The sequence below is a fragment of the Gymnoscopelus braueri genome (genome assembly GCF_963280865.1).
Source record: "Gymnoscopelus braueri genome assembly, chromosome: 13".
Lineage (NCBI taxonomy): Eukaryota > Metazoa > Chordata > Actinopteri > Myctophiformes > Myctophidae > Gymnoscopelus > Gymnoscopelus braueri.
In genome coordinates this window covers 3,322,125-3,348,818 of record NC_137615.1, presented here as the reverse complement: position 1 = coordinate 3,348,818, position 26,694 = coordinate 3,322,125, and the positions used below count along the sequence as shown (strand labels likewise).

The window sequence follows — 26,694 nt, the reverse complement described above, 5'->3', positions numbered from 1 at the left end:
GTTGAGAACCACTGTGTTAAAGGATCCCCATTAGAGACACATGAATGAGCCTCTAGTCTTCCTGTGGTCCTGAACAAAGCAAATCCATATGTGTGTGCGTACGTGCATGCATGCATGCGAGTGAGTAAGAGAGGACGTGCAGAGTAGCCTGGGATCAATACCTTTTTCGGGTTTATGATCCGGTCGGGAGCGGAAGTAACCCTACGTCACCAGACGCGTCATCAGGCGGCCGGAACCCGCAAGCCTCACCCTCCGTTAACTCCGACCGTGATCAATGGCATTGTAATAGGGCCTCACTAATAAAATCCTTGATGCGGTGTAGTTTAACTTACTTTTAAAATACAAATTAAATGTAAATGTGAGTGTACTTTCCGGAGACTATTTAGTGTCTGTACCTTTGTTATCCCACTGGGAAATTCTATTCCATTTAAATAGGGATTGGGGAAACAAACAGGGGGAACCAAAACAAAGCGGCTCCACAAGGATTTGCCTTTTTTTGTTTTTTTCAGTAGGCGTGGCCTAGACCGGATCACACGTGCAATTTAATAACGAGGTGGAAAGATTGGTGATGCGAGGTTACGTGCAGAGAGACTACAGCCCATAGTAGGAACTATTAGGCAAAAAAAAATTAAAACGACGGAGGCACGCCATCTGAAGCGGACTTGAGTCTGCTTCAGCCGTTTGAGTTACGTCCCGATAGAGACAGAATCGGGACGAGTATGTTTTGGTGCCCAGTATTACTGGTGCCGAGTAGGTTTTGGTGCTCAGTATTACTGGTGCCGAGTAGGTTTTGGTGCTCAGTATTACTGGTGCCGAGTAGGTTTTGGTGCCCAGTATTACTGGTGCCGAGTAGGTTTTGGTGCCCAGTATTACTGGTGCCGAGTAGGTTTTGGTACCCAGTATTACTGGTGCCGAGTAGGTTTTGGTACCCAGTATTACTGGTGCCGAGTAGGTTTTGGTACCCAGTATTACTGGTGCCAAGAAGGTTTTGGTACCCAGTATTACTGGTGCCGAGTAGGTTTTGGTACCCAGTATTACTGGTGCCAAGAAGGTTTTGGTACCCAGTATTACTGGTGCCAAGAAGGTTTTGGTACCCAGTATTACTGGTGCCAAGAAGGTTTTGGTGCTCAGTATTACTGGTGCCAAGAAGGTTTTGGTACCCAGTATTACTGGTGCCAAGAAGGTTTTGGTGCTCAGTATTACTGGTGCCAAGAAGGTTTTGGTACCCAGTATTACTGGTGCCAAGAAGGTTTTGGTACCCAGTATTACTGGTGCCAAGAAGGTTTTGGTGCTCAGTATTACTGGTGCCGAGTAGGTTTTGGTACCCAGTATTATTGGTGCTGGGTAGGTTTTGGTGCTCAGTATTACTGGTGCTGAGTAGGTTTTGGTGCCCAGTATTACTGGTGCCGAGTAGGTTTTGGTGCCCAGTATTACTGGTGCCGAGTAGGTTTTGGTGCCCAGTATTACTGGTGCTGAGTAGGTTTTGGTGCCCAGTATTACTGGTGCCGAGTGAGTTTTGGTACCCAGTATTACTGGTGCTGAGTAGGTTTTGGTGCCCAGTATTACTGGTGCTGAGTAGGTTTTGGTGCCCAGTATTACTGGTGCCGAGTGAGTTTTGGTACCCAGTATTACTGGTGCCGAGTAGGTTTTGGTGCCCAGAAACACCTGGTGTTGACTGTTCCAAGGTCGCCGGAATTTGTCTGGTGGCGAGTAGGTATTGTTGCCGACCGTTCTTGTATTCAGCCCCCCACCACGTCAAAACTTGTTCAGGCACCCCTGGCCTGGTTGTTTGGTTAATATTTTTTCATCTTTTTTTCATTAACAGTTTACGGTATAGGCCTAATTGCAAAACGGCAGATCAAATATAGGCCTATTGATTTTGAAACTGATAGCCAATACACTTGTCTTACCCCAAGTGCAGAGCATGGGAGAGTGGATTTGAAGGGAATGCATTAATGCATAGGCTCTCAGGGAGCCTATGCATTAATGCATTCTAAATGAATAATGTTGACTCCTCAGCATTGAAGTTTGGAATGGAAGTTTGGAATTGAAAAAAAGAAACGAACTAAAAGGCAAAAAAAAAAAAAAAAAAAAAAACGCTTACAGCGGAGTTAAGGTGTGTGCTCTCTGCTCAACACCAGTGTTGCCAAGTCTGCTTATTATAAGCGACTTTGGGCTTGTTTTCCTGTAAAGTAGCTTGTAAATATTGGAAGTTGCGGGTTGCGTTTTTTGGGGGCTTGTTTCTAAAGTGTAGTTGCTTATTTGGCTTGTTTCAGTTAACCACTTTAACCCTATATGCATTGGAAAATAGGCTAAGGCTACAGTCACACCTGCGCACTGGTTGCAGGTTGTGCCCGTGTTGTGCAGACAGTGCAGCCTAAAAAACGGAGAAGCGTAAGTAGAGTAACAGTCTCGAGCAATTAACTGCTACAAATTTCCTCTACTTGAGGGACCCATGCGCATATAACGCATGAACAAGGTGTGCACAACACCCAGAAAGCTGTGCAATGCCAACAAAACACTCCATTGCAAAAGTCGTGGCTATCGTCGAACGTTGATCTTGGATCTAGCCCCTCCTTGAAAGACGGCCACATAGGATACAACAACAAATCTTGTATGCGGATCACTGGCAGGAAATATTTTCAGATGGGGGTCTAATACATATACATTTTGGGGTCCTTGACATGAAAGTGTTTGAGAAACACAGCTCTGAAACAACACAATACAGTTTGACTGACCTGCCCTGTTGCTTATTTTGGGCTTGTTTTCATAGACCTGGTTGCTTGTTTCTTTCGCAACATCTGGCAACACTGCTCAACACATTCCATTTTTCCTTCGCTCTGCTCTGTTACTGTTCCCTGCTCAGCCAAGGAGGAAAATACTTTGCTGCTTTTTGTTTTCTGCAAATCACCTAAAAACTGTAAGTGTTTTGAATTAAATGATTTCATTAATCTGGACTGCTAATGCTATCTCAGACTCCTACACAACAACTAAGTTATCTTAGGACATGATCAAGGAAGGAAACATTGTGACAGAAAATGTGTTCAATAATAGCCTGTTTTGATTAATAAAATCACAACAGGTGGTCAAAGTGGAGACGTGAACATTTAGTCTGATACCAAATGCAAAGGAATATGACAGATATGTCTAGCTATCTGGGTAAGCTTAGGCAATGTGACATGAATGACATGGAGCGTGCACACATGAGCGACACACGCTCACGCATGCCCACACATGCGCACACACGCACACACATTATTGCTCATTGTCATATTTCCCTATCCTTTTATGTTGTTGTTCTGTGTGTGTGTGTGTGTGTGTGTGTGTGTGTGTGTGTGTGTGTGTGTGTGTGTGTGTGTGTGTGTGTGTGTGTGTGTGCTGTGTGTGCCGTGCGTGCGTGCGTGCGTGTGTGCGTGCGTGTGTGTGTGTGTGCGTGCCTGCCTGCATTAAAATGTCTATTCATGGTAGATGGGGAAATTGATTTAGCTTAGTTAGGGTCATGCTTAGGGATCAGGAGGCCCTTGGCAAACCCCAGTATGAGGCCCCTAGGTCGGGACCAATTAGCCTATGTGGGTCGCGGACACATTTTTAAGGGTCGCGAGTAAATACCCCTTTATTTTTTGTTTCCTAATTATTATTATTTTATTTCAAAAGATTTTCAAAAAAATGAAGAAAATAAAAATTATGAGTTTAAAACAAACTCAAACGTTTATCAAATTAATTCCATTTATATATAATAAAAAAGAAAGTATCGACAATAGCAGATCAAGCTAAAAAGTTTGGGAACCACTGTTTTACCGTGGTTCTGTGACAATAGCGAATGCTGACTGTACTATTACTGTTGCAAGTGGTCTAACAACAGTATGCAACTGCAAGTGATTTAATAATGTGTATGTGTGTGTCCACAGAGACAGACAGATGTCTGTCTGTCTGTCTGTCTGACTGTCTGTCTGTCTGTCTGTCTGTCTGTCTGTCTGTCTGTCTGTCTGTCTGTCTGTCTGTCTGTCTGTCTGTCTGTCTGTCTGTCTGTCTGATAATTATATTCCAATCCAATCTCACTACTTCATAGAAGTTATATTCATTGTGAATTGTTATGAAATTATGACCTCAAAAACAGCTTCAATTTATAAATCACATATTATTGCTGTTCAGTTCTCTTTCTTTCTCGGGTGGATACTTTAGATAAAACCAAAACATTCACACATTCACACAATTGCAGGACACAGATAGCTTTAATTTGCATCATGTCAACTCTCTTCATGTTTATACTCGATTAAACCTATGAATCAGTGTTATTACTTAGAATGTCTAAGATAGTCTTGTTACAATATGTAACATAGCTCGGGGGGGGGGGGGGGGGGGGGGGCTCAAGTGAAGCTCCCTGACTGTTTGAGGCCCCATGTTGGATTTTGTAAGGGCCTCAAATGGATTGGAAAGCTGTTTATTTATATATATATATAAAAAAATATATAATAATTATTTTAGGATGTCTCATGAGGCCCCCTGACTGTTTGAGACCCCATTATCTAGGGGCCTCGAATGGATTGGAAAGCTGTTATTTATATTTAAATACATAAAATAACTATTTTCCCTGTACACAGCTTTTATAGTCTTTATCACCATATTAGCTAGACATATTCATATTACTTAAAGGTGGAAAATGACTTAAGTGGAAAATCTCAACATCTTCACATAGTGGATGTGGCACTGATAGCCTTTTTTTTTTTTAAAGTGGAGGTTAATGGATGTAAACATACATGCATAGCAAATTACAACTTGCTAATCATAGTTTGGACTCCAAGTCAGACCTCACTGATGTAGGCCTTCAGACGGTAAAGCAATGGGGATTCTATGGTAGATTTATGTTTCGTTTTATCACAGACAATGTAGCATTATCGGGGTAACATACAGTAAAATACATACAAAAAAAAAACATACAGTCGCGTCCCCTGCAGACATTGATAGTGAGTCATTTTGGAATAACTATAATAGCAATGTGTCAAAGGCATATGATGTGTACTGTAGCAACAACTTCACTAAAGAAGTGCCCACTGAGTCTCCTCCCCAAATATTGTGCCCAGTTTTCCCAAGTGCCCACTGTGGGAGGAGGGCATACACTGGAAGACCACTATCCAATATTGGTCGGAAAATAAGCATCATAATAGGTAGGCTAACACACTTGATCCCCATGGGGCAATGTGCCACTGCATTTAACCCATTCTAACTATTCTTCTATAGGAGAGACTTCACGGTTTCCTGCCGGCATTGGAGATGGCCACAGCTCCTCCACCAGGTGCTAATAATATGATTTTCATTTGTATGGCATTCATGTGATCATTATGTTAATGCTTCATAATGTCCTCAAAACAAGGCTACTCCGCTCCTTAGCTAACACTCTCTACACTGCAGGCTTGATGCTCTAACTATTACATGCACATACAATACAACATAAATCAAACCCAACATAAATTGTTGTATTGATAAATAAGGACAAAGACACATAGTTCACATAATGTCGGCCGTGGGGCGGTCATAGCTGAATGGTTAGTGAGCCCTCCGGAGGTCCCAGATACGATTCAGCAATGTGTCGAAGTGTCCCTGAGCAAGACACTTAACCCCTAACTGCTCTCCCCCCGTCGTGCTCCTCTGTGGGCAGCACTCGGCTGGGTGAAGCTAAAAACTGAAGTTCACCCGTGGGATGTGATAGCCTAGGTATATATATATATATATTTTTTTAAAGTGAGGGATGAGCCAGAGACCCTCAGTCTCACTGGATCACCACAGGTGCTTTTCTTGAAGCGTAGGTCTTATAATAATGTTTCTCCCCTCTAGATTCCTTGGATCATGACTCACCATGTACAGGTCATGGCCAATTCAGCATAACATTTTTTTTTTTACATTTTGTCTTTTCTCTAAAACACACTTTTTACAGCTAGTCCTACAGATGTTCTTTCCGAAACTCACACACATCGGTACACTTTATCTCTGGAGTCATGTGATCAACTTTCCCAAACAGTGGGTCGGGACCCATTTGTTTATGGGTCGGGACCCCCTTTTTTTGTTTATTTTTTATGATGATGATGATGATGATGATTATCATTATTATTATTATTATTATTATTATTATTATTATTATTATTATTATTATTATTTCAGAAGATACAAAACAAAATAACATTCAAACATTTTTCAAAAGAATGTCATTATTATGATTAGTGTTTTGAAGAGATACCATGAATTCCACATGCATATTAACTTTTAAGAAGAAGTGAAAATAGCTGCTATTTTTGAGTCCCGGGGAGACATCAGTCCCGGGGAGACATCAAATTTCTCTTTTGGGTCTTTCACGACAAAACGACAAAAGTTAGTCTATTCCAATTGGCTATAATTGGCTTCCAAAGTTTCAGGCTCCCGCAGCCTGTTTCACAAACAAAACAAACATAAATTAATAATGGAATCATGGATACAGACCGATGTTTCCTGATTTTTCACACATTGGCAATCCAGCCTGGCGGAGATCTGTTCCCAGAGTAGCGCACTTTTCTAGTTCCTTTTGTTTATTGTAGGGTCCATGTATACCACACAATACAGCTTCAAAAGAGACCCACATTTCATGATCATGTCATGTTTTGTGTATATTCACATTTTCACATAATATAAGTGCTCTGCTTTCATCGTCAGGGCTTTTTTTTTTTAAAGCTATAATATTGTGATATCGCAATAACAAAAATGTCTCAATATTATCGTGGGCCTCTCAATATAATTGTGGCATAGTGATGACATCTACCATCGGTATTCAGGCCAATCAAAGTATTGTTTCGTTTGAACAGCAGCAGAGTAATGACAGTAAAACAGCCTCTACATTGTAGCATCTCTCTCGTCGATCACTTGGTTCTTTAGCTAAATGTCTAACCCGTTGTTGTAGGTTCAGCAACATAGCCTATAGTCATTTAGCTAAGCAGCTAACTTTAGTTAAACATGCTGGCAGCTCTGTACCAAGAGACACAAGCTAAAGTGTCACAGAGCCTCAAACAATCAGAGTGAATCTCATTAGCCCATTTAGACCTGAGGCAGATTCTAAAAACGCCTTCTAAAAGTTTTCTGAAAAACGTCAAATATTTATTAAAAAATTACAACAAATGTATGTTTCTATATACTGTACATAGCAACAAGAACCCCAAAAAGGGTTCCCGTCCTGAAAGGTATTGTTACAAATAGGGATCCCACCCAAAATGGGCTAATCACTGAATCAATGAACCATACTGTAGCATCCATGATCCCTATTCTGAGCATGTCATGAGTGAACATTTGTAACATAACTGCTTTAATTCCTTCATTTATTTATTTTAAATATTGTGATGAATATCATATTGTGGAGTTGGTATCATTACATGGTATATATGTTTGTACAATTGACAGTTTCCCTCAATAAGATCTCCAGCCTTACAGTTATTCCTATCTTGGTAACAGGGCAGCTCTTCAATTTCTTCATTGTTTTTGCTGGAGAGACCTGTGGTGCCCATGAAGAATTCATTAGAAAACTTGAACGTAAAGGACAGATTCAGAAGCAATCTGTGGAAGAAAGTGACTACATCCTGGCTTTCTGCCCAAGCCCCGGAGCTGATGTCCAGGAGGCAATGGGAAAGATTCCAAGTGAGAAATCATCTTATAAGAGTTGTTGGTTCAATTGATGTATAACTTTTCCTAATTATATCATTCATTTTCTCTCTCTTGAAAGGTGGTAAACGGGTGATTCTGGTGGTGATGCATCACAGACATGATGTTGAAGCTCCTCTAGATGACAGCAGTAGACATGTGAGCAGAGAAGATGTCATCCTCACTGTCGACACTCTGTTCTGGGAAGGTGAATTCCTGACCTGCAGCCACAATGATGACGCCTTCAGTAAAGTCCTGGAGACTGTTGGTCATTATTCGGTATTGGCGTAATTTACACATAATCATTATTATTTTCTTCTTATTGCTCTCTCTCTCTCTCTCTCTCTCTCTCTCTCTCTCTCTCTTTCTCTCTCTCTCTCTCTTTAGAGGCCTCTCACTACATGGAGGTCTGAGAACAGGGTCAGGTTGGAGCTTGGGATTTTCAGTGTCTTGCGTAAGGACACGTCGGCAGCACAGATGGGACTTAAACCCAACTGCACTTATCCATTGTTATACTGGATAAGGACATCAGCTAAATAACTAAATATACTTTACCAGTATATAATACATCAGTATGAATAATGATGTCACACTGGGAACTACACAAGCTGTATTATATAGTGTTCAGAAACAAACTGTTGTGCTTGCTGTCTGATACACTTTTTTAAAGTTTCAGCACCGCTGGAAAACCACCTTGAAGTCCATTTGGAACAGTATACCTGCATGGCCTGGTAAGTTGCATTACAATCATAAAGAAAATAATTTAAAAAAAGAGATATATTTTAATGAAAATTAAGTTACCAATATTAAGATGCTCATGCATGGTATTGTGAATGCATTGTGTCAACAATGATCTACAGTGTTTGGGGGAATGAGGAAGGTGACCCCACTCATCTCTGCCACAGCCTGTTCTCCTTGATGATTTTATCACAGACAATGTAGCATCATCCGGGTAAAATACAGTGTGTCCCCTGCACACATCGATAGTGAGTTTAACGTGTCATTTTGAAATAGGCATGGGATGTGTAGCAACAACATCACTGAGGTAGTGCCCACTGAGTCTTCTCCCCAAATAGTGTCCTGTCTTCCCCCCAAAATCTACCCTGACATGGCCAGACTAATGTGTAGATATTAGTCAGGAATCTCTGTGCGGAACCTGCATTTCCGAGGTGCAAATAAAAAAAATGCCTCTGGTGATAAACCAGCCCCATATTTGCATACTGCAATTTTTTTTTGCAAGATTGGCAGATTCGTCTGGAACCAGGCTACCAAAAATCCACAATGGATTCTCTCAAGTACCCCGTTTTTAACAAGTGCCCACTGTGGGAGGGGGGCAGACACTGGAACACCACTATCCAATATTGGTGTCACGGGGCAGCCCGTGCCCTATATACAGACACACTAAAAGGGACGTTGCACACACGCACACACACACTACACCTGTGCCTAATAAGTAATTACACCTATAGCCGGCTTGGAAGCGGCTGTGGAAGTGACTGTTTGTATAGCGTGACATGTATTTCTTTTACCTGTATTCATTCAATTCAGAAATAACACACAGAACATTACATAGAACATTCTGTTTATTTTATGTGCCGAAAGTAACAGAGCAGGGCGAGTCCATTTGGTTAACTCTTTGACTGCCAGAGTATTTTCATAAAGTACTCCCCCAGTGCCAACAATTTTCGTGTTTTTTTATTTTTATATTTTGAATTTTTCTCATGAAAATAATTTAAGGGGACATAATGTAAAGACCCAGCACAAATCCGCCACTAGGGAGCAGCACATGACTGCTTGATCATGTCGTTGGGTCTCATCTCACCCTACATAGATTAGACAAGGAAAAACATGAAAACGGATGTGACGTCACCCAGATTGTTTTGATCAGCAAAAATTACGTTGTGATACACGACGGCGATGACTGATCGTCACCCAGACCATAGATTATAGAAGAGAAGCTGTCCGTTTGTCCGTTATACCGTGTGAAAACCCGTTTATTTACCTATTTTGGACGAAAATGACTGGGGAAAAAAATCAAAAACCGGAAACGGAATCCAGGCCATGAAACCGGATGCAGATGTCCGTGAAGTAAGTGGAACTCGAGAATAACATTGAATATTAAGCAGCATAGCGCAATCAGAGATTAAACAATGAACGCGCGTCCAGCGCGTCGAGCGCGTCGACGGCCAACTGGACAAAGTAGCACTTGACGCGTTATCGCGTCGTCCGCAGTCAAAGAGTTAAGAAGGGAGTTCCCGAGGAAATGTGTCAAGTACTGATTGATTGATTGATTGATTGATTGATTGATTGATTGATTGATTGAATACTTTATTAACAGTTTGCAGATTGTATAGAGGTACGGTTTACAATGATTGTTAAAAGCATAAAAAATCCCTAGGGGCTTGTTTCCATTGTGGTTCTGTGTTTTCAATTCATTAAGACAATTAAAGACATACAATAATATACAATAATACACAAGACATAATCAACAGTAGTAGCACAGTCTTTTTGATTATATTGGCGCCTAAAATGTGATTTCATTATTTTACAAGTTACAACATATATTTAAAGGCTTAGATTATTCCTATGACATGGGAAATGTATGTAAGAACTAATGGATAGCTAAGTAGATTATGTAGCCTACTTGTGGTCGGATCCACTCCCTATTTAAAGGAGGCTGCAAGGGTAGACAGACAGTAATGCTTCGGCAGGAAAACCGTTAACAGCTCTGAGACAGAGCTGCCAGGTCCCTTATTTAAGGGTATAGCCTTTTTTTGCAGGGTAGGGTTTGTTGTCTTTAGTTGTCTTTCAATTTTTTGCAATTATATTTTTTCCAAGTCTTATTTTCATTTTTGTAGTTCCAAGGCCTTCACTGTTTATATTCTGCACGGGACAGTTTCCTGGAGTTTTGGGAAACATATAACACAAAAATCTGCAATTCTGAAATCTTTTGGAGCCTCGGCCGTTTGGTCAACCTTTACACAGAGCATTAGCAATCTGGGAAACCCTTCGGTAAAGAAAAGGGGGGAAAATATTATTATAATGCTTTTCAATGGGAACGGTTTGTTGCCATTCGGGGATTTCCTAAAAAAAAAAAGAAAGAAGAATGCTCAAAAATTCGGTGTGACTGTACCCTAACACACTTTATTGATCCTGAGGGTACAGTCACACCGGAGTTTGATTCTGCCTATGCGGTGGATTCTGCCAATGCTTTTCAAAGGGAACGGAGCGTGTTGTTGCCATTGCGCGGCTTTCCACTCCGTTCCCATTGAAAAGCATTTGCAGAATCAGCCGCATAGGCAGAATCAAACTCCGGTATGACCGTACCCGGAAGGGGAAATGTTTCCACTGCATTTAACCCATTCAAACTATTCTTCCATTAGGAGAAACTTCCCAGCCGGCATCGGAAAACGTATCTTCATCAGGTGGGAAGAATATGAATTGTATTTCTATGGCTTTCATGTGATTATTATGTTAATACTTCATAACGTCCTCAAAACAAGGCTACTCTGCTTCTTAACAACAGTCTCTACAGGCTTGATACTCCAACTACGCTACTATGCAAATACAGTACAACATAAATCTGGGAACCCATTCGCTATGAGCAGAATTCGTCATGAGAGATTAGTACAACATAAATCAAACCCAACATACATCTTACCTTGATAAATAAGGGCAAAGACTTCATATAATTCTTTGTTGGCCGTGGGGGATGTGGGGATAGGAAGAGGCCTCAGTCTCACTGAAGTTCTTTGCAGCTTTCTACACTACAGAAAATGTTCCGAGGCGACACAGACATTAAAGACAGAAACATTACCAGTTCAGGGTTAATTTGCACTGATTCTCTTTGGTAAAATGTGCAGGCTTGCTTGTTTAAATCCGTCGTTGAACTTGAGTAAGGAGCGGGTGCTACTTTGATGTTAACTCGCATTGAGGCAATAAAAGATATACACCACACCATCACCACTCTAATCTAATTTATGATTTATAAGAAACCATCTCTGACCATTCTGGATGGTATGGACATAGTAGTTCACCCCCCAAAAAAAAGAAATTCTATCAATTATACACCCCATGAAGCCTTAAATTCATAGAGATTTTTTTTTGTTGCATTCTTAAGCCAATAATTTGATGACCAGTGGAGACTCAAAGAGTGTCCTGAGTCTCATATTGACCGATGACCGGGTCATCAAATTATTGTCTCAGGAATGCGACAAAAACAAAACAATCTCCATGAAAGCAAGGCTTCACAAATTCATAGAAAATAAGTAATTCTTTGGGTGAACTACTCTTCGGTTTGACTCTGCGGTATGTTCCTTCCACATATGTGTGTGCTGCCGTGTGGGACTTGGTTGCATGTGTGTGTGTGTGTGAGGGGGGAAGGAGCAAGAACTTCTCTTACAGGAACAGCTGCCTTGCAAGTACCAAGCAATTCAACAAATAAATAATGAATGTGTAATCATAATTGGAGCTATTAATCAGAATTATTTTGATATCTGTCCGATACCCATTATGGATTTTTAATTTAAGTTTCACCATCTGTCGTACAATGTCACAAGGGCGCTGATATTGTGGGTGCCTCTGGGCTAAAGCACCCAGGAGAAATGACGAGCACCCATCACAAACTCATCACAAAATAAGAAAAAGTTAAAACATCGGACATCTGCACTTCATGGAGTACATTTTTTGTACGAAATTAACCAAATTAACTGCATTAAAGGGAGAAAAAAAAGTAACATTTAATTCCTTCATTCATTTATTTATTTTAATTATTGTGATGAATATCATATTGTGGAGTTGTTGTCATTTTACAGTTATTACAGTTATTCCTATCTTGGTAACAGGGCAGCTCTTCAATTTCTTCATTGTTTTGGCTGGAGAGACCTGTGGTGCCCATGAAGAATTCACTAGACGACTTGAACATAAAGGACAGATTCAGAAGCAATCTGTGAAAGAAAGTGACTACATCCTGGCTTTCTGCCCAAGCCCCTCACGAACTGGAGCTGATGTCCAGCAGGCAATGGGGAAGATTCCGAGTGAGAAATCATCTTATAAGAGTTGTTGGATTAATTGATGTATAACTTTTCCTAATTATATCATTAATTTTCTCTCTCTTGAAAGGTGGTAAACGGGTGATTCTGGTGGTGATGCATCACAGACATGATGTTGAAGCTCCTCTAGATGACAGCAGTAGACATGTGAGCAGAGATGATGTCATCCTCACTGTCGACACTGTGTTCTGGGAAGGTGAATTCCTGACCTGCAGCCACAATAAGAAAGCCTTCAGTAAAGTCCTGGAGACTGTTGGGCATTACTCGGTTTAATTTACACATAGACCTAATAATAATACTAATACTACTAATAATATAATAATAATATATTAATTATAATAATAATAATAATAATAATTATTATTATTATTATTACCCTTATTATTATTACCCTTATTATTAATATAATTATTATATAAGGGCATCAGCTAAATAACTAAATATACTTTACCAGTATATAATACATCAGTATGAATATATTAATGATGTCAAACTGGGAACTATAGAAGCTGTATTTATTTTTTTTAATACTTTTTTGGGGGGACAATTTAATAGCATATGGCAAAGGTCATTGCATATAATGTCACAAGCTGTATTATAATGATGCATTGTTTTGACTTGATGTGACTTATTGATCTTGATCATGAAACTAGTGTTCAGAAACAAACTGTTGTGCTTGCTGTCTGATATGTTTTTTTAAATGTTGGAATAGTATACCTGCATGGCCTGGCAAGTTGCATTACAATCATAATAAAAATCTTCTAAATAGTCATATGTCAGAAGTGAAAATGAGGTATGAATGAGGTGACCCAACTCATCCCTGCCACAGCCTGTTATCCCTTATACACTCTTCCGTGTCACTCATTGCACTTCTTGCCTTCATTCTTTTCTTCTTGAAAAAGTGTCTTAATATCCATAGTACTAGCTCGTAGCTAATGCAACACCGACAAGCACTGTGTAAACATGTTCTGCACTCTCTCTCTCTCTCTCCCTCCCTCTCGCTCACTTGCTAACACAAAATGCATAAGTGACTGCACACAGACACACACACGCACAGTCGCACACACACACACACACACACACACACACACACACACACACACACACACACACACACACACACACACACACACACACACACACACACACACACACACACACACACACATACATACAGGGAGGAGGACCCAAAACTTTTATTATGTTAGTTTTGATCAACAATATCATGCTATTATGGTACCACCCAAGGTGGCCGTAATTGTTTTTGTATCTTTGTATTCTTCCATGTCTCTAGTTTATATTTTGGTATGATACAAGTTCCAATTTTGTAGCTTAGTGAAAGTTATCACTCTCTAAAAAATAAATACAAAAACTGGTATATCTTACTATTCAACCTAGAAAGGTGGTTTTGGTGTTTAACCCTAGGTTTTAGGACTCAAGAAATGTGAAATTAAACAGTTGATTATCTATAGCCAAATCCAAGGTGGTGTCTTATTTCTTATTTTTTATTGAAAATGAACACTAACTCACATTTAATGTAGTCAAGTAGGCTTAGGTATTCTTTTCTTTTTTTAAAAGATTTATTCTTGGGCTTTTTATGCCTTTTATTGATAGTGAAGTGAAGTCAGACAGGAGAGATGGGGAGTGACACGTAGCAAAGGCCGTTGGCATCGGACTCGGACCCGCGACGCCAGGCGTCAGTGGAGCCTAGGTGCCCGGACCGCTGGCCCAAAAGTAAATATTTTTCGAAGTATATTTTTATTAATTATAAAATTACTCAAATAACCAATTTACTTACTTAATTACTTCAAGTAATCAGGTAAGCCAGGTTAACCATCCCATTATACAGTATGCACTTTTGTTATGAAGTCACTATTTATCATCATGCTCTGTCTCCTCTGGAATAAGATATTGTGGAATTGTCACATTCCTCAAGTTGACAGACAGTAGTGAAATTCAGAGAAAGTCATGTCCAAAGACCAGGTGATGATGTTAAAGTGTATGACAGTGACAGCCCACCTCTAGTGTTAAAGTTAACTATTTAAATGTAGATGTTTTTCCAATTCATTATTTCATTGCAAAATGTATTCTAAATCAAGCCAATAATTGCACAATAATGTTTACATTATTGTTTTTACAGACAGTCACAGACTTTGCCTGTCTTTAATAGGTCTTGTATTTCTATGTTATGTTCTTGTTCTAGTTTTCATGGTTCTATGTTCATGTCTTCCCAGCTGTATCTAATATGTAATCAGTCCTCATGTGTATATTAGTCTTGTTCCCCAGTCCATCCTTGCTGGGTCATTGTTTGGTGTCACATCATGTCCAGTGTTGTATCTTGTTAGTTTGTTATTGTGACGTAATCTCTGTTATTTTGTATTAAATCAACCAATCTTGGGTTTTGAAGTCTGCCTGCCTTGCTGTCCTGCATTTGTGTCCTCACCACACCATCAGCTCGTGACAGATTCTCAACCTTTTGAATTTCAAAACTCCCAATTTGATAACAATTAGGCCACTGACCTCCATTTGATATGATTTTTATTTCTGGGACCCAATCTACATGGAGAGTGTACAAACGGAAACAAATGCACAAATCATACATGCATACATACAGTAGTGCTGGGCCAGTAATGTGACCCGGGACATTATGATGGAGAGGCCAAACTTGTTTGCTGATACTAACTGATGAATGGTGACAGTTTTTAGATTGATTGATTGATTGATTGATTGATTGATTGATACTGTATAGTCAGAAATGTAAACAGCACGTGGTACAGTAATACATTAAAGCTAAACACAAAAACGTCCTGGGGACTGGTTTCCATGTATTGATTAAGTAATTTTAGGTCTAATAATTTTTTGGGAATAAAGACAATCTAATCTGGTTGTAGAACATCAAGACTAATTTAGTATGTCTTGTTGACAGCCTCATCAGTTTGTACTAAAAGCATTTCATCACTGTACTGAATCAAAACTTATGAACCAAAATACTTTTTTTTATAGAAGAAGACTAATGGCTAATGGCTAACAACACAGCAGGTGGTCTTTAGTAGTCCAGGGGGGAAAAATCCAGAATTCTTGCTCGCTCTAACCCAGTGTGCAGGGCAAAAATAATCAAGGCAAAGACTGTGAAAAGAGCTGTACAATCACATACATAATATACATTCAGTAGGGTAAAAGACATCACACTCAAAAGCATCAAAACACCATCAATAATGAACACAATATACAACAATATGCACCCTCAACAGTGCTTGCATAATGCAGGACAAAAGTAATAATAGGAGTACAGTACACACAGTAACCATTAGGGCTGTAACGGTACAGTAATCACATCGATGCATTGATTTGAATTCTAACGATCCAATCACATCGATATGTAATCAACTCTCTCATTCAATAGACTCATTAGCTCTGAGTCTAAAGTGACAACAGTTTATTACAGACAGTATCTGACATGGTTACTAGGGGTGTCATGTTTTTTACAGCAATACAATATGCATCACGATATATGGTCAGATTGACGATATGATACATGAATGATATTCTGTCATTTATAGCGTTATGATGGTTTAAAATCAATACAGTAAATATTTAGCCAAACATTCCTTGAAGTGTAGCAATATCATTATGGAATGCAGCGTTTGTAAGTATTAATTATTTATGCCCCTCTTCCTTGTTTTAACATGTTAAATACACACAAGTTCTTATTATCGATATAATACATTATTTGCAATGAAAAACGAATTTAGATCGATACAAATCACACTTGTAGTAGTTGTTTATATACTGTATTAATGTGGATACGTATATGCAGATTTAATCTGCTCTCTGCTCACGTTTCACGCTGATATGCATATTGCAATAATGCAGAATAAAAATAGAAAGTAGCCACACATCGTCTCTCATGTGTTTCCTGGAGGCAGATCGCCTCCTATGCACTGAGCTGTCAGCACCACTCTCTGTAGTGCTTTGTGGTCAGCGATGGTGCAGTTCCCGTACCAGGTGGTGGTGCCGCTTGTCAGGATGATCTCGATGGTGCTGTTATAGAAAGCTCATCGATGGAGAGGAGGAATAAAGACAGTGGGAGTCCATATTTGACAGCTTCTCTAAACCATTTATATGCTTTAGGTGATACACAAGCCATGCAGCTCAATCTTGAATACTTGAGTGAGGGTGGTATGGTGGCGTGCAGCGTTATCACTCCCGGTCTCGGTAACAATTGGCGACGCCCCCTTCTGTGATGCACGCGGAACTGCCTCTCACATGTGCGGACCGCTTTAAATAACTCCCAAAAACCCTGGAATACCAGATGGCACCGTACGTGGTGTCAATGTTAAGCATTAAGCCTGTCAATATAATATAATTTGCGTTGCAAATCATTTTATAGGATTAAGGTTACGTTTAGTCATAGTTTTTGTCGCCCCCAGCGAGGCGGACCACTCGGCCCGTTTGGTGAGAACTAGCCTCGGAAACCCATGCATTTTTTTTTGTTACAAAAAAGAAAAGCCTGGGGGAGCGATGCACGAACGATGGTCTTGGACCTTGTTATCTCCCTACCAATCAGAGTGCAGAGGGGCGTCGCTCTAAATTTGGTGACGTCAGCGTGTTCCGTGCACAGGCCGAGGGGGGGAGGGGAGGGGAGGCGGGGACATAGATTGGTGAACCAATAGGAAGCCACGCACAAATCCAGGCGGCTGTGTTTGGGTCCGCCCTTCAAGACCATGGATTGAGCTCGTAGCCTCAGGCTAGGTGAGAACAGACTACAGCCCCTAATTGTGGGATCGCTAAAGCGATCACACTACTGTTATCTTCACCGTTTTTGGGACAGTTTTTTGGCCCCTAACTAGTCCTTCATACTTTTAGCTACAAACTCCGTTCCAACTCTTCAACGTTCGGCCTACTCAGGACATGTCGGCTACCATTTGAATTTTTGAAATAATTTGTACTTTTAGAGATATTTCACTTTTTACTGCTAAAAAAATCCCATTCATTTCAATGGGGAAATTCATACTTTTAGCTAGAAACTCCGTTCCAACTCTATAACGTTCAGCCTACTTAGGACATATTGGCTACCATTTGAATTTTTGAAATAATTTGTACTTTTAGAGATATTTCACTTTTTACTGCTAAAAGAATTCCCATTCATTTCAATGGGGCAATCCTATTTAGCTACAGTGGAGCCTAGCAACTGCTTATTAGACCCTAGCAACACCATATTAGACCATAGCAACCACCTATCATACCCTAGCAACCACCGATTAGACCCTAGCAACCACCTTTCTAACCTAGCAACCACCTGTTTTACCCTAGCAACCACCAATTAGACCCTAGCAACCACCTATTAGAACCTAGCAACCGGCTATCAGACCCTAGCAACCACAGTTTTACCCTAGAAAACTACATTTTACACTATTCAACACCGACAAACCTTTAGAACCGTAGACCTTTAAAACCTTTAGAACCTTTCAAACCTTTCGAACCTTTCAAACCTTTCAAACCTTTCAAACCTTTCAAACCTTTCAAACCTTTAGAACCTTTCAAACCTTTCAAACCTTTCAGACCTTTCAGACCTTTCAAACCTTTCAAACCTTTCAAACCTTTCAAACCTTTCAAACCTTTCGAACCTTTCAAACCTTTAGAACCTTTCAAACCTTTGGAACCTCTTAAACCTTTAGAACCTTTCAAACCTTTCAAACCTTTCAAACCTTTCAAACCTTTAGAACCTTTAGAACCTTTCAAACCTTTAGAACCTTTCAAACCTTTAGAACCTTTCAAACCTTTCAAACCTTTCGAACTTTAAACCTTTCAAACCTTTAACACTACTAACAATATCAATACCCAATACCATCAACATTCTTAGCGATCCCACACTGTTTCTTCAGGAACAGTACTTTCTAGTATTAAATAGGCGGTGCCATGGTTTTGCACTTTTTCTGTTTTTTATGTGTCTATGAGGTTGATAGAACTTCATTAAGCCCCCTGGTGGTGTTTTTATGGTGTTTTATGTCTTCTCTGACTATTTTGAGTTTTTACCTGGAGGCTGAAACCTTAAGGGTCAAACGTGCCAATAGAAAAACAGCCCTTTAGTGACATAGTAAAAATATACCCTCCCCCTCATTATCATAACACAACAGGTGTGGGCATAATCCTAGTATAACCATAATACCTGATGATTGTGTTTTAGGGGGGGGGAAATCACTGAAAATCACGGCAATCCGTCTTTAAGTTAGGAAGTAGTTGGGGGAAAAAAACAGTTACAACGACGGAGGAGCGCCGTCCTGGTGGACTTGAGCAATGAGAGGCATCGCCGAGCGAGCCGTTAGGCGAGCGAGTCGTCGTGCCGAACAGGACAGCCGGCCAGTGCTGTCCTCCTGGAATGTGAAGCATGACTAGGGGCGAAGCAGTTCCGCGTGCGTCACAAAAGGGGGCGTAACACAGAAGTTACCGGGGGTGATAACACCGGTCGCGGTATGGTGGGGCGGGGGTGGGGGGTTATGGTGGATGGGGGGGGGGGGGGTGTTATGGAGGCAGGGGGTGTGGGGTGGTGGTTATGGGGAGTGTGAGTTGTGTATTTTGGGCAGTGGGGGGGTTGGTGGGTCAGAGGGTGGAGTTGGTAGGTGAGAGGGTGGAGTTGGTAGGTGAGAGGGTGGAGTTGGTAGGTGAGAGGGTGGAGTTGGTAGGTGAGAGGGTTGAATTGGTAGGTGAGAGGGTGGAGTTGGTAGGTGAGAGGGTGGAGTTGGTAGGTGAGAGGGTGGAGTTGGTAGGTGAGAGGGTGGAGTTGGTAGGTGAGAGGGTGGAGTTGGTAGGTGAGAGGGTGGAGTTGGTAGGTGAGAGGGTGGAGTTGGTAGGTGAGAGGGTTGAATTGGTAGGTGAGAGGGTGGAGTTGGTAGGTGAGAGGGTGGAGTTGGTAGGTGAGAGGGTGGAGTTGGTAGGTGAGAGGGTGGAGTTGGTAGGTGAGAGGGTGGAGTTGGTAGGTGAGAGGGTGGAGTTGGTAGGTGAGAGGGTGGAGTTGGTAGGTGAGAGGGTGGAGTTGGTAGGTGAGAGGGTGGAGTTGGTAGGTGAGAGGGTGGAGTTGGTAGGTGAGAGGGTGGAGTTGGTAGGTGAGAGGGTGGAGTTGGTAGGTGAGAGGGTTGAATTGGTAGGTGAGAGGGTGGAGTTGGTAGGTGAGAGGGTGGAGTTGGTAGGTGAGAGGGTGGAGTTGGTAGGTGAGAGGGTGGAGTTGGTAGGTGAGAGGGTTGAATTGGTAGGTGAGAGGGTGGAGTTGGTAGGTGAGAGGGTGGAGTTGGTAGGTGAGAGGGTGGAGTTGGTAGGTGAGAGGGTGGAGTTGGTAGGTGAGAGGGTGGAGTTGGTAGGTGAGAGGGTGGAGTTGGTAGGTGAGAGGGTTGAATTGGTAGGTGAGAGGGTGGAGTTGGTAGGTGAGAGGGTTGAATTGGTAGGTGAGAGGGTGGAGTTGGTAGGTGAAAGGGTTGAATTGGTAGGTGAGAGGGTGGAGTTAGTAGGTGAGAGGGTGGAGTTGGTAGGTGAGAGGGTTGAATTGGTAGGTGAGAGGGTGGAGTTGGTAGGTGAGAGGGTGGAGTTGGTAGGTGAGAGGGTGGTGTTGGTAGGTGAGGGTGATGGATTGGGTGGGGTAATATATGTGCATAACAAAGCAATAAAAACTATTAGAATTAAAACAAATATAACACAAAACACAAAACACATTTTAGAACGCTGCAACTAAAAGAAAAAAAGGGGGGGAAAAGTAAAAAGTTAAAAGGGAGAGAAAAGAAAGGAAATATAAACATTTAATTATGGCTGAAGGTGGTCATGATGTAACAGTCAAATAGAGTATGTGCATTAAAGGACGACGTCACCCATTTTCAACCTATCTTCATATAATTGGTCCTCACTTATGCTATCAGTGACATCATTGATTGGGAATCCAAGCAAATAGAAACTGCAGGATTTCTATTCCTGGAAAGTTAGCATGCTATAATAGAAGCCATTGTTCTAGCGTTAATTAAAATCTAAATAAAACATTTGAAATCTTGTTTGATGTCACTGGTAGGCGGGTTTCTGAAGTGTCCACAGCCCTCCTCTGAGACACATGCAGAGTAGATAAAATTAAAAAAAAAAACATTATCATGAGCATTAGTGAGGACCAATCAGTGTTGCAATGCTGAATTGGAACGTGGTTGCACTGTATTTTAATGACGTGACGCGCACGTCGCTTAACACCTACACTACAGGTCACACAATTGACAATTAATATGCATCTAAGCTCATTCCTATGTTAATTCGCCTGGTGTGAGTCGGGAGCCTTTGTAAACTTGTTGAGGTGTTGAGGTGTGAATTTAAAGTAGTTTTAAATCTATGCTCCTGGTCAAATAGGTTCCTGCACGGCGTGCAAGGCCGTTCTGTGAGCATTGCACCCCTGGGACCAATTATATGAAGATAGGTTGAAACTGGAGTTGAAAAAGGAGTGACCTAGAGGTATATCAGGAATAATTTTAGTTATTTTGATATTTTCTGGAAAGGGCAGCCAATTGTTATTGAACCTGGTTTAGGGAACTTATGCTTAATTTTATCTAGCTGCATGAAGTGTAAAACATCGCTAACCTAGCAAGATTTAGTGGGAACGTATGAACTCGTCCTTTACATAAGAATTAACCATATTAGCAGCAATGGTTTGAGTGTTAAATGACTGTGTTATGGAATAGGCCTACATTGTATGGAATGTTTGGAATATCAGCCATTCCCAGGGCTATCATCAGGCCTGCCGATAGGTCCAAGCAAGACACTGAATCCCTAACAAACTCCAAGGAGCAGCGTTCTTCACCTGACCCTGTACTCAGACCTCCATGTAGTGGAGGACTCAATTCAATAAGAAGAAAATAATAAATAGTATGTGAATATTAAACATTACCGAACAAGGTCCAACAGCCCGCTGCACTTTATTGAAGGCTGTCTTATTGTGGCTGCAGTTCAGGAATCTGCCTTCCCAGAACAGAGTGTCGACAGTGAGGATGACATCATCTCTGCTCACATGTCTGCTGCTGTCACCTAGATAAGCTTCAACATCATGTCTGTGATGCATCACCACCAGAATCACCCGTTTACCACCTTTCAAGAGAGAGAGAAAATTAACTAATAATTAATCTGGATGGATGATTTATATATCAATTAATCCAACAACTCTTACTGTAAAAGGAACTCTCACTTTGAATATTTCCCAGTGCATGCTCAATATCAGTTCCAGTCCGTGAGGGGCTTGGGCAGAAAGCCAGGATGTAGTCACTTTCTTCCACAGAATTCACCTTAGTCTGTCGTCTGTTTTCAAGTTTTCTAATGAATTCTTCATGAGCACCACCAGTCTCTCCAGTCTTAACAACAAAGAATTTGGAGAGCTGCCCTGGTATAAAGATAGAGAGAAATGTAAGGCTGGATTGATTGATTGAATATTGTATTAGGCACAATGTAAAAAACTGTACAAGTACAGTAAAAATCACTTTGTCCAAAAGGTACGTCCAAAAATGTCCTTGCGGTCTTGTTTCCATTGGGGGCCTTGGTATTCATTTCATAAACATATAAACCTTATTGGAGATCTCATTGATGTCAATTGTACAAACAGCTGACCCAAAAAGGAAAGCAGTGTTTGGAACATGTATAGACTGGAGACAAATACACACACAATATTCTACTCTTGGGGCGCTGATGGCTGAGGGGTCAGGGTGTGTACCGCATAGACCCTGATGCCTAACAGATGTTTCCTTTTTGCTTTATATCGTTTGATTGACAGATTATAGAGAACTTTTAATTATAAAAATCGGTTCAGAATTGACTGAGCACAGCTTAGTTAAAATGTGAAGCTCTTGCCTTGACATCGTTTGATGGAGAGACAATACAATCATGACCTAATGAAAATAGACACTTCACAGATTATTATAACAATCGGTTTATAATTGACTGAGCACGGATTAGTTAAACTGATGGTGTTCTTACAACCAAACATTTCTTTTTGCACTTAAGACGTGGTCTGACCATGTCTTAGCGGTATGCGGTGAGTCTTTTTAAGTCAAGGTGCAAATTAGCAGATACCGCATTGCGCCCTTAATTAACATATGGACACTCCCCCATGCCTAAAATACGCTGGCAAGACTTATTACTTAAGTGTTTGCTCTCAGCACAACTTGCATAATAGGGATTGCGCATAAGATGGTGGCATTATCACTTAATTACCGCCTAAGACGTGGATCTAAGTCACACATAATAGGGCCCAATGTGTTCCGATATGCGTGATGTTGGGACAGCATTTGTAGGAGCAATATACATTTATCTTTTTGGCAAAAAGTGGCCTCCGGGTGGTGCTATAACAGGGCAATGATAAAAGGGTAGTACGAATGTGCATGCAAAGTATCACCGCAATTGGAGCTGCATTCATGATTTGCGGCATTTTTTTCAAAACGACTCCGAGCCACTCCTGCAATCTTTAAATGTCAGTCTTAGCCAATCAGGATGGAATATGAAGAATCAAACAGATCTGTCATGATCACATGACTATAGAGATCATTTGTACCGATTTGCGTGAAACTTCGATAAAATCTGAATAATTCTATAGCGCCTGGTGGCGCTATAAAAGTCAGATGGGAAAAATGCAGGGCAAAGGTTTTTCCTTGCCCTCTAGGGAGTGCACAAACAAAGTTTTACACAGATCGGTGCAGTTATAGGTAAAAACACGAATAGGCATGTTATAGCACCACCATGAGGTTGATTTGAAAGATTTCAAGTGGCATTTCTTTCTCGGCCTAGTGAGAATGTGCGTGAAAAGTTTCATGGACATTGCACGCTGTGTTCATGATTTGAGGCATTTTGTTCAAAACGGAGTACTCCTGCAAACTTTGGAAGCCAGTCTTAGCCAATCAGGATGGAATATGAAAAATCTGAATGACCCGTTTCGTTTAATGACTCTAGAAATACTGTGTACCGATTTGCGTGATGTTTGGATAAAATCTGTACGAGTATTGTCAAGAAATTTGTATTGCCAAAATTGGCCTCCTGATGGCGCTATAAAAGGCCCATGTGAAAAAATTGGGGCAGAAGTTCTGCTGTGGCATCCAGGGAGTGTGTGTGCACAGTTTCGCTGCCATCAAGCCAACGGTGCCGCAGATTAGCTGTACACAGACAGAATGACACACACACACACACACACACACACACACACACACACGCACACGCACACGCACACGCACACGCACACGCACACACAAACACACACACACACACACACACACACACACACACACACACACGGAAGGACGGATGGACAGGGTGCAAAACATACTCTCTCGCCATGCCTTCCGGCCTGGCGGAGACAAAAAGAAACTAGAAAAAGTGCTCCTCGGAGCACAAGTCTCCGCCAGGTCAGGTAGGTTATTTTGGCCTCCTGGTGGCGCTATAATAGGCCAATGGGGAAAGGGTGATATTTTTTCCTAGGCCGTGCATGGCAATCGGACACTGCATTCATGATTTGAGGCATTTTGTTCTAAAAATGTGTTTTGCTAAATTTGACCTGCTGGTGGCGCTATAACAGGCCAATGTGAAAGGGTTGTATTTGCTCCTCAACGTAGTGCAAATGTGTGTTCAAAGTTTCACCGCAATCGGACGCTGCGTTCATGATTTGCGGCATTTTGTTCAAAACGGGCCACTCCTGCAAACTTTAGTCAAACTTAGCCAATCAGGATAGAATATGAAAAATCTTGATCACCTGACTATAGAGATCATGTGTACCGATTTGCGTGAAATTTGGATCAAATCTGAAGGCTTAATATAATAATTTTTTTTGCATAAGTCGGCCTCCTGGTGGCGCTATAAAAGGCAAATGGGAAAAATGCAGGGCAAAGGTTTTTCCTTGGCCTCTAGAGAATGTGCATACAAACTTTTACACAGATCGGTGCAGTTATAGGTAAAAACACGAATTGGCCTGTTATAGCGCCACCATGAGGCTGATTTGAACATTTTCAAATGGTATTTCTTCCTCTGCCTAATGGGAATGTGTGTGCAAATTTTCGCGGACATTGCATGCTGTGTTCATGATTTGCGGCATTGTGTTTGAAACAGAGTACTCCTGCAAGCTTTGGAAGCTAATTTTTGCCAATCAGGATGGAATATGAAAAATCTGAAAGACAAGTTTCTTTTAATGACTATAGAGATACTGTATACCAATTTGCGGGATTTTTGGACAAAATCTGTAGGGGTACTGTCCAAGAATGTGTTTTGCACAAATCGGCCTCCTGGTGGCGCTACAAAAGAAATTTGTGGCAGAGGTTCTACTGTGGCATCCAGGGAGTGTGTGTGCACAGTTTCGCTGCGAGCAAGCCAACGGTGCCGGAGATTAGCTGTTCACAGACAAGACAGAATGACACACACACAGACACGCGGATTGACGGACGGACAGGGGGCAAAACATACTCTCTCGCCATGCCTTTCGGCCTGGCGGAGACAATAAACTGGAAGGTGGAATTTCAAAAACATATCGGAGATCACCGATTCACAAGTTGCATCGTTTCCGAATGGGAAACTTTGTAAAGTTATTAAAACTAAAAATTGCACTCTTCTGAGCGCATAATGTCAGGCCTGGTTGCCTACCCAGGGCTGTGTCAACCATGGTGTGTGGCCGTCAAGATGCTAGGAAGCTGCAGGGGGAAATGGACAATGGTGGAAATCTAGGGGGGGTGGGGGGTGGGTTAAGGAGTTAAAAGCCATAACGTACTGGGAGTGTGTGCAAAGTTTCACGACGATCGGTCCAATGGTGCCAGAGATTAGATGTTCACAAACTCACACAAAGACAGATGGGCGGACGGACAGGGGCAAAAACTCTCCGTTATGGCCTGACAGAGACAGAGACTTACCCAAAGCAATTTGCCACATAGAAAAGGCTACATTGCAGGCAACCACATCACATGCAAACAATATTAAAGGACAATAAAGGCAAACAATAGTTGATAGTTATGTCTAGTAGCTACATTAGTTTGTTCTGTCTGTCTCCAAACTGTTGAAGTGACATTGTGAATCTTGTGCTAGATAATTTCTTCTACATTTCTTATAGCAATAAAAGTAAAAGTGTTGTGGCATATAATCTTACCATTACGTTGTGTTGTATTTTGCAGTGATGTGTTTCTGAGGAACAGATAGATAAACAGAAAATCACATCATATGAGATGACCACCAGTAAAGCCAGTCACTAAACATAGGACAACCATGGACATCAAAGTACATCCCACATTATCACGTGACAAGGGTCTTAAATGAGTGTCAGAAAAAGGTTGTATTTGGTTATCATAGGCCTACCCTAGCAGTGTCTTAACTTGTCATTACATTCTGTCAGAGTGCCAGCTCAGTGAGTTGCATGTTCGGCTAAAAAAAGATCCATCCATTACTGGCAGTGTTAGTTATAACAGTTTCCTGTATGAAAATGGCTCAGAACCTGTGCTTTCAAATGAGAAGTCGACTTGCAAAAGCCTAATGATTTTCACTCACCCACTCATCTCAATCATTGTTGGCGCCACTGTCCGCTTAGAGCAACCCTTCATTGTCTGACAAAGTTTTGGACCAAAAATGATGAAAACAATATTTTTGACGGAATATCTTTTGTGTCTGTTAGGCCTATGTATCACTTCAGCCTGTCGAATGTAAGAGCTGATTCTTTCATTATGCTTCTATATCTGCAAGGCCACTCCCTCCCTGTTACTGCTCTGACTCACTCTGCTCTCACTGCCACCATGATACACTGGAAGTCAGTTTGGAATTTGTTACCAACAAAACCAGAAAACATTTGTTTGAAATTATACATTTGATTTGTAAACCAGATGCTTTCAAGATTTAAATACAATGTTGAAAGTGTGTGTTTATTGAAAATTAGACTGTTGTTTAGTTAATTGAATTATTTTGGTTTGATAGAATGTCTTTAAGTTCAACTATTAATTTAGTTTTAAAAGTTTTATTGAAA

General features: G+C 41.1%; 1 protein-coding gene and 1 long non-coding RNA gene across 2 annotated transcripts; one reads left to right on the top strand and one right to left on the bottom strand.

The window, feature by feature from the left end:
- The first annotated feature begins 2,881 nt into the window (after nt 1-2,881).
- On the top strand, nt 2,882-13,005 carry LOC308097982 (uncharacterized protein). Its single transcript, XM_080446180.1, has 8 exons — nt 2,882-2,920; nt 5,239-5,293; nt 7,471-7,653; nt 7,739-7,935; nt 8,327-8,387; nt 11,040-11,081; nt 12,501-12,692; nt 12,778-13,005. Exons 2-8 carry the CDS (start codon nt 5,272-5,274, stop codon nt 12,978-12,980), a joined length of 900 nt encoding a protein of 299 aa, XP_080302306.1. The 5' UTR covers nt 2,882-2,920; nt 5,239-5,271; the 3' UTR covers nt 12,981-13,005.
- Nucleotides 13,006-21,912: 8,907 nt separating this feature from the next.
- Nucleotides 21,913-26,357, bottom strand: LOC308098938. Its single transcript, XR_013934328.1, has 3 exons — nt 26,226-26,357; nt 25,831-25,865; nt 21,913-22,101 (listed from the first exon to the last, which is right to left on the bottom strand). It is a non-coding gene; the product is annotated as an uncharacterized lncRNA (long non-coding RNA).
- Between the last annotated feature and the right edge of the window lie 337 nt (nt 26,358-26,694).

What these genes read in the sequence shown, in the direction of transcription:
- LOC308097982 (XM_080446180.1), top strand. Translation starts at nt 5,272, where the DNA reads ATGGCCACAGCTCCTCCACCAG. An exon ending in GGCCACAGCTCCTCCACCAG is followed by an intron (nt 5,294 to 7,470) that starts GTGCTAATAATA and finishes TCTTGGTAACAG; the next exon opens with GGCAGCTCTTCAATTTCTTC. An exon ending in GGAAAACGTATCTTCATCAG is followed by an intron (nt 11,082 to 12,500) that starts GTGGGAAGAATA and finishes TCTTGGTAACAG; the next exon opens with GGCAGCTCTTCAATTTCTTC.